We start from the raw sequence: 15,414 nt of genomic DNA, 5'->3' as shown, positions 1-15,414 counted from the left end.
ACATCTGAATGTTAACTTCTTTCCTTTGAAGAAAATAATCAGATAGTGACTAACGTAATTCAAATGTAAACAGGCTACGTTTAAAATGATGAATATTCTCATCTTTCAAAATAGAAAATCAGGAGACACTGTCAGTAGGAAATGAAACAAGAAACAAAGGTGTAAATGTTTATAGGAAATCAAGGATCTCTCTCTACAGTGATTTAACTGCAATGGGCAGTGTGAGGAAAATCCTCATCATCTACACTCAATCAAAAAAAGAGGTATAAGTATCACTTCCCTTTTAGAATATGGAGGTTATCACCAGGAGAAGTCAATAGTGATTTCCACAGGGAATGGAGGTGGAGGTATAAGAAGATCACTGGTAATTCCATAAGCCTTTCTCTACTAGATTTTTTTTAAAATCATACCTACATATTATTTTCCTAATATATCAAGGCTCATTAAAGCTAACCATAAATGTGAAACTGTAAATGGTTCATAGGATCATAGAACTAGACTAGAATACACCTTTGAGATCAACTACAGAAATCTAACTCCTGTATTTTATAGGTAAGCTGAGACTTAAAAGTGATGCATAACTCAGGAGGCGACATGACTAGTTAGTGTCAAGAACATATCATTTCTCTCTGCCTGTGATCATGCTTATCCTACCAAGGGTGCTACCATTCCAAGGGTGCACACACTACAGTTAATTCTATCCTTCAAGAGTCTGCTGTTTTCATTTCTTCAGCAACAGCAGTAAAACAAGGTTCTCAAATTCTAAGTCAGATATAATACTCAGATAATCTCCAGTATAGTCACAGAATTCGGCCAAAATGGAGATCATACATAAATTATAACCCCAAGTTTCTATATTCTTAAACAAAATATGTTGTGTTCAACACTCTATGTTCTTACTAACTTACTAGGTTTCCTAACATTTAATTTGTATGCAGAATTATAGATATGGTGAATGAATTAATTGAATTCATAATTCTGATATTCTGAGCCACAAAAGATCAATCCATATTTGGAATGGCAGCTATAGAACTTAAGCCCATTTAATGTAGACTATGACGTATAGAGTAAATTTTTTAACTTTTTTTTTTTTTTTTTTTGAGATGGAGTTTTGCTCTTTTTGCCCAGGCTGGAATGCAATGGCACAATCTAGGCTCACTGCATCCTCCGCCTCCCAGGTTCAAGCGATTCTCCTGCCTCAGCCTCCAAGTAGCTGTGATTACAGGTGAGCGCCAACACGTCTGGCTAATTTTGTATTTTTAGTAGAGAAAGGGTTTCACCATGTTGGCCAGGCTGGTCTCAAACTCCTGACCTCAGGTGATCCGCCCACCTTGACCTCCCAAAGTGCTAGGATTACAGGCGTAAGCTACCACACCTGGTCTAGAGTAATACTTTTAAAACATATATTTTGTAACATTTGCTTGAATTATTTGATATGTTCACATTAAAAGATGACTTGAAGATAAGTTATCAGTTAAAACAAGATGCAAAAACCATGATAACACCTACTCCTTTCTCTGGATTTGGTTCATTTTGTAAATAATTAAGTGGACATACCTCACCCAGGTGTCTCATCTAGCCACATTGGAAAGGAACTACCAGCTGCTATTATTTAATTGGATTAACAGTCCATTGCCAACCAAATAATCCCCTAGTCAGTGGAACATTTTGAAGCCAAGTTACACAAGTCAAGTTGAAATTCTATGGCAAACATACAAAATGGAAGGGAAGGAAGTCTCTGAATATGAATATTTCTGCTTGAAGGACAAGCAGAAATACATATGTTATTATCCAAAATTGATTGAGAATACCTCTCCCTCCAACACCCTAGAGGATCCTAGATATTCTCAGAGGAACCAATCCTAAAATGAAGATTCGAGCAGGGTCGTTTACTGAGATACTAAGCAGTGGTAGAAAAGTTTAGCCTTCTGAACTAGCCTTTCTGAATTAATTACATATCTGATAGTTTGGTTTGGAAACACTGTATGATTCCAGTGAGATGAGGTACCTAGAATAGTCAAATTCATAGAAACAGAAAGTAGATGACTGGTTATCAGGGGCTGAGGAAAAGAAAGCATGGAGAGTTGTTTAACAGGTACAAAGTTTTAGTTAGGGAAGATGAAAGTGGTTAATGATGGCTAAGATGGTAATTTAGTACTAATAATGGTTAAGATGGTAAATGTTCTGTTATGTGTATTTTGCTGTCAAAGAGAGAAAGGAAGAAAGAAAGAAGTGGTTGATTTTATAACCATGTCCAAGACTTAACCCTTGATTGGGGCCTCATGGATATCCCTCTCTTTCTCCCATCATGTATTGAGACTGAGCCATCTGTGTAATTTATTATAATTAATTAATTGTAAAGATTCATTCACACTCAATCTTATCACTAGTTAGCTATTGGAAGGGTATGTAGACTAGAATAGCGCCTTTATAAGAGTCATTCTCTTAGTCATTTCAGTATAGTAAATACCTGAATATAAAGTAGTTAATCATTATGCTGATCATCTCTAAAATAGTTTTGGTTTAAAAAGTTGATTCCAGTCAGGCGTGGTGGCTCACGCCTGTAATCCTAGTACTTTGGGAGGCCGAGGTGGGCAGATCACTTGAGGACAAGAGTTCACAACCAGCCTGGCCAACACGGTGAAACCTCGTCTTTACTAAAAATACAAAACATTAGCCAGGTGTGGTGACACACACCTCTAATCCCAACTACTCGGGAGGCTGAGGCACCAGAATCACTTGAACCCAGGAGGTGGAGGTTGCAGTGAGCCAAGAGTGCACCACTGCACTCCAGCTTAAGTGACAGAGTGAGACAGTATCTCCACAACAACAACAAAAAAGAACAAGAAAAAAAAAAGAAGTTGATTCCAATCATCTGAAAGTGCATAGTTTTTCCACACAAGGATATGGGGCAGAGGTCACAATCTGCCAGCTCTCTGGCCAAATATGTATCTCCACATATATTTTGTCTGGCTAGCCCAGCATTTAAAAATATTTGAGATTTTGGCTAGCCACAGTGGCTCATGCCTGTAATCCCAGCACTTTGGGAGGCCAAGGTGGGTGGATCACTTGAGGTCAGGAGTTCAAGATCAGCCTGGGCAACATGGTGAAACCCCCTACTAAAAATACAAAAATTTTCCAGGCATGGTGGTGCAAATCTGTAATTCCAGCTACTTGAGAGGCTGCGGCAGGAGAATAGTTTGAACTCAGGAGGCGGAGGTTGCAGTGAGTCAAGATTGTACCACTGCACTCCAGCCTGGGCAAAAGAGCAAAACTCTGTCTCAAAAAAAAAAAAATACATATATATATGTGTATATATATATTTAGAGAGAGAGAAAGAGTTTTGTTTCAAATATTTAAAAATAACAATTTAAAAAATTATGTGCCCTCTCATCATTCCTTTTCAGCATTGTACTGGAAATCCTAGCCAGTCCAATAAGATAAGACAAGAAAACAGAAGTGATCCAGATTGGGAAGAAATAAATAAAACTGTCTTTGTTTGCAGATAACATGAAGGATTGTCTATCTAGAAAATCTGAAAGAATCAATAAGAAATCTCCTGGAACTAACAAACTGTTATAGCAAGATAGAAGCATTCAAGATTAGTATTCAGAAGTCAGTCACTTTCCAATATACCATCAATGGACAAATGGAATTTAAAATTAAAAACAAAATAATGCTTACATTATCACCAAAAGCATAAAATAATTACATATAAATCTAATCAAAATATGTACAAGATCTTATGAAGAAAACTATGGAACTCTTTAAAAAAAATCAAAGAAAAACTAAATAAATTTAGAGATATCGCATATTCATGGATAGCAAGACTCGATATTGCCAAGATGTCAGGTCTTCCCAACTTGATCTACAGATTCAATACAATTCCATTCAAAATTCTAGCAAGTTATTTCATGTATACTGACAAACTGATTCTAAAATGTATATGAAGAAGTACAAGACCAAGAATAGCTAACACAATATTGAAGGCAATGAATAAAGTTGAAAGTCTGACCCTACCCGACTTCAAGACTTAGGGAAAAAAAAAACAGTAATTAAGATATTGTGGTATTGTCAACAGAACAGACATATACATCAATAGAACAAAATACATAGACCAGAAATAAACCCACATAAATATAGTCAACTGATCTTTGACAAATGAGCAAAGGCAATACCATAGAGAAATAAATAGTCTCTTCAACAAACGGTACTAGACCAAGTAGACATACACATGCAGAAAACTGAATTGAGAAACAAAACTTATACCATTTCCCAAAATTAACTCAAAATAGAGCATATACTTAAACGAAAAATGCAAAACAATAAAACTCCTAGAAAATCTAGAGGGCCTGGGTATGGCAATGAGTTTTAGATACAATACCAAAGGCAAGATACATGAAAAAAAAATTGATACACTGAAATTTAAGACTTCTACTCTGTGAAAGATGCTATCAAGGGAGTGAGAAGACAAGCTACAAGCTGAGAGAAAATACTTGCAAAAGACTTTGCTGATAAAGGATTGTTATCCAAAATATACAAAGAACATTTACAATGCAACAATAAGAAAATGGACAGCAAGACTTTAAAATGGGCAGAAGACTTGAAAAGACACTTCACTAAAGAAGATATACAGATTTACATATTGCAAGTAAGCATATGAAAATTTGCTGCTCATCATATGTTATTAGGGAAATGCAAATTAAGACGATGAGATACCACTATCTACCTATTAGAACAGCCAATATCAAAACAAAACACTGACAACATCAAATGTTGGGGAGGATGTGGAGCAACAGGAACGCTCATTCATTACTGGTAAGGATGCACAGTGGTACATGAAAATAGAATACAATTTTGCAGCTTCTTACAAAACTAAATATGCTCTTAACCATGTGATCCAGTAACCACATTCCTTGGTATTTACCCAAATGGGTTGAAAACTTGTGTCCACATGAACACCTGTACATGGATGCTTATAACCATTTTATTCACAATTGCCATAACTTGGAAGCAACCAAGATGTTTTTTGGTAGTTGAGTGAATAAATACATTGTGGTACAATAAATATGAGCTACTCCATATAATAAATAGATATACATATTTATTATTTATTTACTGTTAATAGTAAAATATTATTCACTGCTAAAAAGAAAATAGCTTTTGAGCCATGAGAAGACATGCAGAAACCTTAAATGCGTGTTACTAAGTGAAGGAAGCCAGTCTGAAAAGGTCTCCTACTGTATGATTCCAACCATATGATATTCTGGGAAAGCAAAACTATGGAGATTTTTTTAACAATCAGTGGTTGCCAGGAGTAGTATGGAGGGAGGGATGAATAGGCAGAACATGGAGGACTTTTAGGGCAGTCACAGTACATGTCATTATGCATTTGTCAAAACCCATAGGAGGTACAACAGCAAGAATAAATGCTAATGTAAACTATGGACTATGGATGTGGTTCCAGGTTTGTAACAAAGGAACCACTGTGGTGGGGGATATTGATACGGGGGAGAATATGGGGAGGCAGTGGTATATGAGAACTTTACGTTTTGCTTGATTTTGCTGCAAACCCAAAGCTGCTCTAAAAAGACTATTTTTAAAAATGGTCTATTTAAAATAATCCATATTTCTAACTTCTCTGAAAACCTGGAAGATCAGTCAGCATTAAGGTTGCATTCCACATGGTGGCGACCACCAGAACGTGTGTATGAGCTGCCCTCTTGGGATGGACACAAGCTCTCAGTTTTGTCAGTACCCACAAAGACCACATTATTCCTTTGCATTACTCACCTGACCATGGACATTTGCGTTTGTGGCTCCTGCTGTGGGGAAATCATAATGGTTTCATTTCATTTCTCATTTGTACATCCCATTTTGAGATGTAACACTTCAGTTACAGTAGAAAGAGCACCAACTGGAAGTCAAAACACAGTTTCACAGTGATGATGACTCCAGAATGCCAATAGAAGACAGGGACAGCAATCTCATTGAAATAGGGGCCTAGGGAGTTCTTGTAGCTGAATTCGCACATCAAGTACATGCACTTTTTTTTCTTTTTTCTTTTTTTTTTTTTTTTGAGACAGAGTCTTGCTCTGTCGCCCAGGCTGGAGTGCACTGGTGCAATTTCGGCTCACTATGAGCTCCGCCTCCAGGATTCACGCCATTCTCCTGCCTCAGCCTTTCGAGTAGCTGGGAATACAGGCGCCCGCTACCACACCCGGCTAATTTTTCGTATTTTTAGTAGAGACGGGGTTTCACCGTGTTAGCCAGGATGGCCTCGAACTCCTGACCTCATGATCCGCCTGCCTCGACCTCCCAAAGTGCTGGGATTACAGGCATGAACCACCATGCCTGGCCAAGTACATGCACTTTTATGTGGGTCTGCTTTGGCGGGCTGATGGAGAATAGGAGAGGGCTACCTCCAAAACCACCTTTTGGCATTGACACTGGCTCAAACTCAGCACTAGTTAGGGATCTTAGGCTCTTTCTCTAAACATTAGGTTTCTACAGCTGAACCCGAGAGGGTAAACTAGAGATTATCTACCGTAAGTGTAGTTCCCAAACCAACATCAATCAGCATCATCAGGGAGCTTTAAAAAATGCAGGACATTAGGCCCCTCCCCACACCTACTGAATCAGAAACTGCATTTTCACAAGATCTATTGTGCTGATTCATATGCACATTAGAATTAAGTAGTGCATTAGAATTAGAAAAGAGCTAGATGATGTCTAGTTCTTTTCCTGAGTCAGCCTTCAATTAGAAAGAACAGTAACATTGGAACTTGACAGCCCTACGTTAGAATTCTTTTTCTGCTACAGCATTATCTATGTGGCTTTGGAGAAAGTACTTGTCTTCTCTGAGCCTTTTTCACATCTGCCCAATGAGGGACATGAATACGTGCTTTATAAAACTAATGTAGCAACGATAAATTATGAAACACCTACCAGAGTGCCTGACACATGCTAGGAATTTAATGTATTTAATTCTCCTCCCTTGCCTGCTCTCTCCTGCAGAATCCATATTCTATAATTCTATGGCTCCCATTTCCTGCTGTAGACCTGATTTCCTACTGCTGTTGTTCCTAACTTAAGAAGAAAATAAACAAAGTAGAAAATCTTGCAAAAGTAACATCCTCTTCTGAAAACCAGTAATTATTGTGTGTCAACACATGGAATTAATTCAGGTCTTGATATGCAATATCCCTTAGAAATAAACAAACTAGCTTCTTTCTCTACAAGTGTCAGTTCGGCCGGAGACCATCAAACTAACATTTTTGTTCTTCAAATTATCAAAATGATGCTGTTGCTTGGAGGCAAGATGAGTGCATCCCTAGAGCGTTGTCTCAAAACAAGATTGTTGACCCAATTACCTTTTAAGTGTTACAGTCTTTCAAGTAACCCTGAAGAAATCTGTTTATTCTAAAGGGTTGTTAGGGGAGAGAAATGTCTCCCAAGATATCTACTTTAACGTTGTTCCATTGTATTTCGAGGTGATATGTTTTATCTTTTACTGAATATGTTATTATTCAAAAATTGCTCACTTATCTTACACTCTTCATTTTGAATTCGACTACATTGTGACTTTTCTGTAAATCTTTCATGAACAAGGTCTCTGGTGGGTCCTATTTAATTGGTTAAGGATTATCAGCAGAGAGCACTGTCAAAGCTCTAGACAGTATTTCTTTTAAAAAATCATGGCACAAAACTTTTCCAGGGGTAGAATGTCTGGATGCAGATAAAAACAAACCATGTTCTCATGCCCACAAATACTATTTGAACTTGACTTGTTGAGTCAGAATATGCTTCAAGTGCTCCATTAACAGTCATATTCTAGAACAGCTATGTTTTTTAAAACTGAATTATTTGTGTCATGATTATGACAAAACTTGCTGAAAGAAGAAAGGGATTTGGAGATCTTTGCTTATATGTAGCTGTTCTTTCAGGACATAGATTTACAGAAGAGTCAAATTCAAGAGCCTCTGAAGGGTTTCCTTCTGTCATCTTACAAATCTAGGCATTATTTTTATTACCCAGTATAGAAAAACACACATAAAGACACACAACCACCCACTTGTCACATCGACAACATTTCCTCCATTTCTCCCTCCTCCCTAGGTTATTGTCTAACCCACAAATCCGTCTCATTCCTGTAATCCCAGCACTTTGGGAGGCCGAGGCGGGTGGATCACTTGAGGTTGGACAGAGTTTGAGACCAGCCTGGCCAACATGGTGAAACCCTGTCTCTACCAAAAATACAAAAATTAGCTGGGCGTGGTGGTGGGTGCCTGTAATCCCAGCTACTTGGGAGGCTGAGGCAGGAGAATTGCTTGAACCCGGGAGGCAGAGGTTGCAATGAGCCAAGGTTGCATCACTGCACTCTAGCACGCATGACAGAGCAAGACTCCATCTAAAAACAAAAACAAAAATAAAACAAAACAAACAAACAAAAAACCAGAATTCATGTTTTACTCTATAGTGGCCTAGTTCAAAGTATCCTCAGACCCACTCATTCCATTCCTAGCCCACACTTATGGGTAGTTTCTCAATTCTTCCTCAATGCTCATATCATAGCATGAACATACATTTTGTAGATTTTGCTACATGCATCCTTGGATTGCCACACTGGCCACTGTGACTGTTACTACATTTGTAATGAAAAGGTAATTCTGGTTAGGTGTGGTGGCCCACACCTGTAATCCCAACATTTTGGAAGGCTAAGGTGGGAGGATCACTTGAGTCTAGGAGTTCAAGACCAGCCTGGGCAATATAGCAAGACCTCATCTCTAAAAAAAAAAAAAAAAATTTAAAATCACCTGGTGTGGTGGTACATTCCTGTAGTATCAGCTACTCTGGAGGCTGAGGTGGGAGGATCACTTAAGCTCAGGGGTTTGAGGTTGCAATAGTCTGTGATTGTACTGCTGTACTCAAGCTTGGGTGACAGAGAAAGACCTTATCTCTAAAAAATATATATATATATTTCGAAATACAGGGATATCTCATTTTATTATGCTTTATTTTATTTTATTATTCTTTGTAGATATTGCATATTTTACAAATTGAAGTTTTGTGGTAACCTTGCATTGACAGCAAGTCTGTCAATTCATTTTCCAACAGCATGTGTTCACTTTGTTTCTCTATGTGACAATTTGTTAATTCTCACAATATTTCAAACTTTTTCGTTATTATTTTATCTAGTTATGGTGATCTGTGATCAGTGATCTTTGAAGTTACCACTGTAATTGTTTTGGGGCACCACCAACTGTGCACATGTAAGACAGCAAACTTAATCCATAATTGTGTGTGTGTTCTGAATGCTTCACCCACCGGCCATTCTTCCCTCTCTCTTCTCCTCCAGCCTCCCTGTTCTTCGAGACAAAACAATATTGAAATTAGGCCAATTAACAACCCTGTAATGGCCTCTAAGTGTTCAAGTGAAAGAGAGAGTCACATGCCTCTCACTTTAGATAAAAAGCTAGAAATGATTAAGCTTAGTGAGGAAGGCAATGTTGAAAACCAAAAATAGGTCAAAAGCTAGGCCTTTTGTGCCAAACGATTAGCCAAGTTATGAATGCAAAGGAAAAGTTCATGAAAGAAAGTAAAAGTGCTACGCCAGTGAACACACAAAAGATAAAAGAGAGAAACAGCATTATTGTTGATATGGAGAAAGTATGAGTGGTCTGGATAGAAGATCAAACAAGTCGTAACATTCCCTTAAGCCAAAGCCTAATCCAGAGAAAGGCCCTGGCTCTCTTCAATTTTATAAAGGCTGAGAGAGGTAAGAAAGCAGGAGAAGAAAACTTGGAAGCCATCAGGGGTTTAAGGAAAGAAGCTGTCTCTGTAACATAGAAGTGCGAGATGAAGCAGCAAATGCTGAGGTAGAAGCTACAGCAAGTTATCCAGAAGATCCAGCTAAGATAATTGGTGAAGATGGTTATGCTAAACAACAGATTTTCAAGGTAGATGAAAGAGGCTTTACCGAAAAAAGATGCTATCTAGTGTTTTCTAGTACTTTCATAGCTAGAGAGGAGAAGTCAAGGCCTGGTTTCAAAGCTTCAAAGGACAGGCTGACGCTTGTTAGGAGCTAAGGCAGCTGGTGACTTGAAGTTAAAGCCAATGCTCATTTATTATTTCAAAAACCATAAGGCCCTTAAGAATTATACTAAATCTACTCTGCCTGTGCTCTATAAATGGAACAATAAAACCTGGATGACAACATATCTATTTATTTTACAGCACATTTTAAGCCCACTTTTTTTACATTGTTTACAGCATATTTTAAGCCCACTTTACTGAATATTTTAACCCCACTGTTGAGACCTACTGCCCAGAACAGAAGGATTCCTTTCAAGATATTACTGTTCACTGAAAATGCACCTGGTCATCCAAAAGCTCGGATGGAGATGTACAAGGAAATTAATGTTTTCTTGCCAGCTAACACAACATTTATTCTGCAGTCCATAAATCAAGAAGTAATTTTGACTTTCAGGTTTAATTGCTTAAGAAAAAGATTTCATAAGGCTATAGCTGTTATAGACAGTGATTCCTCTGATGGGTCTAGGCAAAGTACATTGAAAACCTTTCAGGAAAGATTCATCATTCTAGATCCCATTAAGAACATTCATGATTCATGAAAGGAGGTCAAATATCAACATAACAGGAGCTTGAAAGAAGTTAATTCGAGCTCTCATGGATGACTTTCAGGGGTTTGAGACTCCGTGGAGAAAGTAACAGCAGATGTGGTAGAAATAGCAAAAGAACTAGAATTAGAAGTGAAGCCTGAAGTTGTGACTGCATTGCTACAATCTCATGATAAAACTTGAACAGATGAGAAGTTGCTTCTTATGGATGAGCAAAAAAGTAGTTTCTTGAGATGGAATCAACTCTTGGTGATTATGTGAACATTGCTGAAATGACAACAAGGAATTTAGAATATTTCATAAACTTATTTGTTAAGGAAGTGACAGGATTTGAGAGGATTAACTCCAATTTTGAAAAGTTCTACTGTGAGTATAATGCTATCAAACAGTATTGCATGCTACAGTAAAATATTTCATGAGAGGAAGAGTCGATCGATATGGCAAATTTCATTATTGTCTGATTTGAAGAAATTGCCACAGGCACCCCAACCTTCAGTAACCACAACCACCCTGATCGGTCAACCATCAATATTGAAGTAAAACCCTCTACTAGCAAAAAGATTATGACTTGCTGACAACTCAAATGATTATTAGCATTTTTAGAAATAAAGTATTTTTATTTTACTTTATGGTAGAAAAGAGATCTCACTATGTTGCCCAGACTTGTCTCAAACTCCTGGCCTCAAGCAGTCCTCCCACCTCAGTCTCCTGAGTAGCTAAGACTACAGGTGCCCACTACCACACCCAGCTAATCATTATTTATTTTTGTAGAGATGGGATCTTACTCAGTTGCTTAGGCTGGTCTCAAACTCCCGGCCTCCAGCAAAATCTTCCAGGCTTGGCTTCCCAAAATGTTAGGATTACAGGCATGAGACATCAAACCTGGCCTATTTTAAAATTAAGTTATATACATTATGTTTTTAAACATCATGCTATTGCACATCTAATAGACTACAGTATAGTATAAACGTAATTTTTTTTGAGACAGGTTCTCACTGTGTTGCCCAAGTTGGAGTGCAGTGGCGTGACCATGGTTCACTGTAGCCTCAACCCCTCAGGCTCAAGTGATCCCTTTGCCTCTGCTTTCCAAAGTGCTGAGATTACAGGCATGAGCCATTGAGCCTGGCCTAAAACTTTTATATGCAGTGGGAAACCAAAAAAATTGAGTGGTTAGGTTTATGGCAATATTTGCGTTATTGCGTTGGTCTGGAACCAAACCCACAATATCTCTGAGGTATGCCTGTACTGTATTAAACTTAGAAGTGATAATGAAGACAATGTTAGTATCTTTAATTTAATTCTAAAAATTTTTGTGCTATTATCCTTACACATTACCCAAGCTATTTTAATCGGTTATAAAATCATTTTTTAGATAAAATTGGCATTCAAAATTAGGACTACTGTCAAAATCAAAATCTGGGCAATATTCTGCATGACACCGTAAGTTGAATGCAGGGAAAGCAAGCTGATTCTAATATTTCCGTAAGTTAAATATTATTGAGAAGATACATATTCTGCCAAAGTGTTCATATCAGGTATTCCACAACCTAATGCTGCATCAACAATTTCCTGATTGTCTGTAGTTTTTGGCTTATCATTCTATTTCTTTTCACCATTCTATTGGATATAACAGCCCTCTGCTCTTTAAGATATATGGAAAGTGTTTGTCAGCTCTGAGAATTTGTTTTGGATTGACATAATCAATCATCAGAATTAAACTTAATCATATTATTTTTAAATTATCCCTTATTCAGCATATTTTGGATTTACAAGGTCTTTAAAGATATCTTTATATCTATTGTGTGTACACTTTAGAAAATGATTCTCAGTCACTTGTCTGTTCAGGAAGTTCATTCATGAATCCCAGCACATCTAAGTTGGGGTTTCCCCAAACCTGCTTTTATTCTGGCAGCTCCTAGTCAGTCGTTAATGGAGAGGGTTTTTCCCACCATTCGTGCCACACGAGAAAGAAATTTTCACCAGGGAATGGGACCAGGACTGTCCATTCCAAACACAGATGCCTTCCCCCTTCTCTTGAGATTCTGATCTACTTCCACAGAATGGCTCAAAGGGTTACGGAGAGTTGAAAGAACTTGCACGGGGGGTAATTTTTCTATATCTCTTTCACCTGGGAGATTTTTCATAAGCCCGCTCAGAGCCTCGCTGCTTGCCATGCAATACAGAAATAACTGGGTAAGTCTCTCATAAATTGAATTGAACTGACCATGGATTTGAAGTTACTGCCTTTCCCACTGAGTTAAAACCAAATAGAGTTGCCTCCCTGGGCCAGACTTTGATCAGCAACACAGTACTTTCCTCTTCCTGACTTAAATGCATCCAGTCCTGAGCACCGGTTTTATTTAATGTTCTTGTTCACTTCACTGGAAATGCTTTAACTCTGGCACCTGCTGGCTGTGAAAGTGATTAGGATTTCATGGGACCAGAGCATTTCATTTCTAGTAAGCCACACCACGGCCCATAAATTAATACAGGATTATGCTTCTGCATTTACTCTGCAGGCTTGTTTTGAACTGAAAAGAAAAGGCAACTGAAGGATGAAGAAAAAAGAAGAAAATGAGGAGATGAAAAGTGAACAGTGCTACGAAACCTGACAGTGTGCATTAGCATAAGCACTTTCTTATGAGGAAACTGAAGAACTTACACCACTACATCATTGTACTTTGTTAATGCTCATAAGTATCATTCCTTCCTCTCCCAACGTGACTCATTTTGCATGCGGAAAAGATCATACCCTCAATCGAAATGTATATTGGTAATCTCAAGTCTCTCTGAAAGTCAGTTCAGAAATTGGAGTCACAATCCCAGCTGAGCTCAGCCTTTCCAGCACTCCCACCAAGGTGCCAGAAATATGAATAAAGCTGCCTTAGCGCTGCACTCCAGTCTGGGTGACAGAGTGAGACTCCATCTAAGAGAGCGAGAAAAAAAAAAAAAGCTTTCTTAGACTCGCCAGGCCAACACATCCGAAGACAAATACTACCATCTGGCTTCTGTCAATATCAAGAGGAGCAGGAGAATCAATCCGCTATGCTCTGTCTTAATCCTTAACCCCCCAAAGAGTCAAAGATAATAAAAATATTATTGTTGGCAAACTATGGCCTATGGGTCAAAGTATGGCCATGGGCCATGGCCTGTTTCTGTATAGCCTGTGAGCTGAGAATGAGTCCTACATTATTGAAAGGTTGCAAAAAGAATCAAAATAGCAATATTTGTGACATAATAAAATCATCTGAAACTGAAATTGCAGTGTCCATTGGTATAGTTTTATTGGAGCACAGCCACACCTATGTCTTGTGTATTGTTGTTGGCTGCTTTTGTCCTACGATGACAGAGTGAAGTAGCTGCAACCGAGATCTCTAAAATATTTACTATATGACTCTTTACAGAAAAAGGTTGTCAACTCCCAGAAAAAGTTTGTCAAGTCCTGTTTTAAGCTACCAAGTTTTGGGTTAATTAGTTACACAGTAATCAATAAACAGCAGTAATCTAAGTCAAATGTCAGTACTGACTTTGCAAATGGAATCCATAAGAAACACCTTTAATAAAATAGTTGATTTCTTAACTACGCACCTTTAAAGTTGATTCAAAAGGAAGCTAACAACTGAAAACACTAACATTGAACTTCCTGAATTTTTTTCTCATTTATTGCATAGCATGGCAACATTTTGTTCCAATGAGGAGCAGGATGAATGGAGCTTTTCTTGAACTCCTGCCATATGCCAGGCACTGTATGAGGCCACGGAGAAGCAATGGTAAGTAAAAACAGATGACGACCCTGCCTTCTTGGAGCTTATAGTCAAATGGAGAAGACAGCAAATAATTTCACAAAACAATCTGCAATAGGATTATCAAAAAAAATTTTGTACAGCGCTCTGATAACTATACCAGGAAAATCTGACCTTGCTTTTGTGAGAGCTAAGTTTCCCGTCAAGATGGGATATGTGAGCTGATATTCTAATGGCAAAATAGAGTTAATTAAGCAAAATGAGGTGGGGGTGCTGAAGAGAGACTTGTTTAGACTGAAGGACTGTGGCACATTTGAGAAAATAGAAGATTTGTGTGGCTAGAGACAAGAAGGGTACAAGATAAAGCCCGAGATTGTAGGCCTGCGCAGACTGTATTACTGGTTGTAATTTTAATGCTAAGATCACTGTAGTATTTTAAATAAGTAGTAAGGGGAAAGAGATGGACCTGGGCTTTGATGTAATCAGGTTCACATTTGAAAAATCATGTTGCAGTGTGTTAAAAAAAAATGGTTGGTAGACAGTAAGATAAAATTACACAGAATGGAAAATGGTGACATTCTGTTGGTGACAACCAGTGTAGGGGAAATATAATTTAAAACAAAACCTTCTTCCAACTCAGAAATCCTCTCCATAAAGGAAGAAGAGAAAGAAAACATTTTTTAAAAGTATTGAGCGGCCGGGCGTGGTGGCTCACGCCTGTAATCCCAGCACTTTGGGAGGCCGAGGCGGGCGGATCACAAGGTCAGGAGATCGAGACCACGGTGAAACCCCGTCTCTACTAAAAATACAAAAAATTAGCCGGGCGCGGTTGTGGGCGCCTGTAGTCCCAGCTACTCGGGAGGCTGAGGCAGGAGAATGGCGTGAACCCGGGAGGCGGAGCTTGCAGTGAGCCGAGATCGCGCCACTGCACTCCAGCCTGGGCAACAGAGCGAGACTCCGTCTCAAAAAAAAAAAAAAAAAAAAAAAAAGTATTGAGCAAGCAAGCCTCACAGACGATCTGCTAAGAAATT

At 38.3% G+C, this 15,414-nt stretch overlaps 1 protein-coding gene across 3 annotated transcripts in view; it reads left to right on the top strand.

The window, feature by feature from the left end:
* The window catches only part of AGA (aspartylglucosaminidase), a 30,466-nt gene extending 16,567 nt beyond the window's left edge, over positions 1-13,899 (top strand). For 2 of the 3 annotated variants that reach the window (XR_012435365.1, XM_015450529.4), the window contains exon 9: positions 3,506-5,068. Coding sequence is in view for 2 of the 3 variants with exons in the window: in XM_015450529.4 (XP_015306015.3) it covers positions 3,506-3,582 (77 nt within the window). In the remaining variant the exon portion in view is untranslated. Of the gene's footprint in view, positions 1-3,505; positions 5,069-13,159 lie in introns of those variants that run through there. The other variant, XM_005556357.4, reaches the window with a different exon arrangement.
* The last annotated feature ends 1,515 nt before the right edge of the window (positions 13,900-15,414 follow it).

The sequence above is a fragment of the Macaca fascicularis genome, chromosome 5 (genome assembly GCF_037993035.2).
Source record: "Macaca fascicularis isolate 582-1 chromosome 5, T2T-MFA8v1.1".
Taxonomy (NCBI): Eukaryota; Metazoa; Chordata; class Mammalia; order Primates; family Cercopithecidae; genus Macaca; species Macaca fascicularis.
The sequence above is the reverse complement of the archived record's forward strand: the minus strand, read 5'-3'. Positions and strand labels throughout refer to the sequence as shown.